This window comes from Condylura cristata, unplaced genomic scaffold, assembly GCF_000260355.1.
Source record: "Condylura cristata isolate star-nosed mole 26May11 unplaced genomic scaffold, ConCri1.0 scaffold00006, whole genome shotgun sequence".
Taxonomy (NCBI): Eukaryota; Metazoa; Chordata; class Mammalia; order Eulipotyphla; family Talpidae; genus Condylura; species Condylura cristata.
This window is the reverse complement of record NW_004567107.1, coordinates 384,715-386,525: the sequence shown is the minus strand read 5'-3', so window position 1 is coordinate 386,525 and position 1,811 is coordinate 384,715. Positions and strand designations below refer to the sequence as shown.

At 72.2% G+C, this 1,811-nt stretch overlaps 1 protein-coding gene across 1 annotated transcript in view; it reads right to left on the bottom strand.

Annotated features, from left to right (window-relative positions):
• Window positions 1-1,682, bottom strand: part of FBXW5 (F-box and WD repeat domain containing 5) — a 4,147-nt gene extending 2,465 nt beyond the window's left edge. Inside the window, exons 1-5 of the mRNA XM_012721164.1 lie at window positions 1,238-1,682; window positions 948-1,105; window positions 598-772; window positions 258-406; window positions 6-186 (exon numbers count right to left, since the gene is read on the bottom strand). Coding sequence (XP_012576618.1) covers window positions 6-186; window positions 258-406; window positions 598-772; window positions 948-1,105; window positions 1,238-1,430 — 856 coding nt within the window. The 5' untranslated portion in view covers window positions 1,431-1,682. The remainder of the gene's footprint in view (window positions 1-5; window positions 187-257; window positions 407-597; window positions 773-947; window positions 1,106-1,237) is intronic.
• Between the last annotated feature and the right edge of the window lie 129 nt (window positions 1,683-1,811).

Below are 1,811 nucleotides of genomic sequence, written 5' to 3'. Positions count from 1 at the left end.
CCCGCCGTCGCCGCCCAGGTCCAAGACGCTGCAGGGGCGCACGGCAGGGCCGCCGGCGTCCAGCAGGAGGTCAGGGCTGTCGAAGCGGCTGCAGTCGGCCACCATCACGGTGCGGATGGTGCTGGCGTTGAGGTTCTGGATCTTGAAGAGACGCTTCACCACGTTCACGTTCTCTGACTCCACGTCCTGGGGGAGAGGAGCGGGTGGGTGCCAGCTGGGAGGGGGTGCAGCCCGGGCGTGCGGCCCCCACTCCGCACCTGGAAGGCGTTGTTGAGCCAGAGCACCGAGCACGAGGTGATGTCTCCGATGCGGTGCAGGTTCCCTGAGATCAGGCTGGTCTCAGTGAGCCAGCAGCCGAACACGTCGTAGGGCTTGTTGCGCACGCGCGACAGCAGAGCGAACGTGTCTGCATAGGGGCGCGGTCAGGGCCGCGGGAGGGGCGCGGTCAGGGCCCCGGGAGGGGCGGGGTCAGGGCCTGGGGAGGGGCGCGGTCAGGGCCGCGGGAGGGGCTGGGCGGGGCCCAGCGCGGAGGGGTTTGGGGGGGCAGGACCCAGGACCGCACCGCAGAGGGCCGCGAGGGCCGTCAGCAGGGCTCACCCAGGCTGATGACCGCGATCTCGCCTGAGGAGGAGTTGTGGGGCCCCAGGAACACGCCCGAGGCCAGCAGCAGTGAATCATCCTGGTTGAACTGGGAGAACTGGGTGTAGCTCCAGTTGTACGGTCGCATGTCCGCGCTGTGCAGCAGCGAGATGGTCAGGTCGTTGCTCCAGATCTGCGCGGGGGACCGGGCCGTGGGGCCGGGCAAGCTGGCTGTTCGCTGAGCCCGGACATCGGCGGGGGCTCCCTGCCGTGAGGGTCAGCCGGCCCACCGCTGCCCGAGCGGTGTGTGCTCGGGCCCTGGACGCCCCGGCCCCCCGCTGCTGGCCGGGCCTCCCGGCCACGCTCACCTTCACGGTGCAGTCCTTGGAGCAGGACGCGAACTGGTAGCCCGAGTGGGAGAAGCTCAGGTGCAGGACCTGGTCCGTGTGCTCCCGGAGCGTCTGCACCTCCACGCAGGGCACCATGTCGTACAGCCGCCGGAACTCCTCGTACCAGGACGTGGCCGCTGTGGGGGTGACGCTGCTGGGGCCCGACTCCGGCCTCAGCCGGGTGCACCCACCGCCTCCCCGGCGCCGCTCGGGCTCACCCCCTCCCGCCCGCCGGGCACCCCTGGGACTTCGGCGCTCGCTGCGCTGACCTGGGTGCCGCGGCACCTCGCGGGCCACCTGGTAGTAGCGGTAGAACTGCTCCCGCCACAGGAACTCGTCCCGGGACACCGCCTGCCATTGCCGGCACACCAGCCCCGCGGCCAGCACGTCGGCGGGGCCCAGACTCAGGAAGATCTGGTAGACCAGGCTGTCGGGGAGCAGGGGCGTGCCCCCCTCGTCCATCGTGACATTCTGCCCCGGCGGCCCTGGAACCCGAGTGCAGCCCTTAGGCACAGGCCAGGTTCCCCCGTAACTGCCCCTCCTGGGGGTTCCATCGCGCCAAGCTTGCGGAGGGCCGTGGCGACGCCGACCCCCCACGGGGGGGGGGTCGTGGCTGGGGGTCGGGGGCTTTGGGAGCTCGGTCCGGCCGCACCCCGAAGGGTCCTGGTCTTGGGTCTCCGACCTCCCCGGACGCCGGGCCAGGGTGACATCTGCTGTCAGGGCTGGGGGCCGCCAGGCCGCCGAGACCCAGACCCAAGGGCCGTGACCCCTGGAAGCCTGTCACTCTGACCTCCCGCCCGCGGCGCGGGCCCGTGGGGCAGCGGCCCTGGCGAGCGGGGCGCG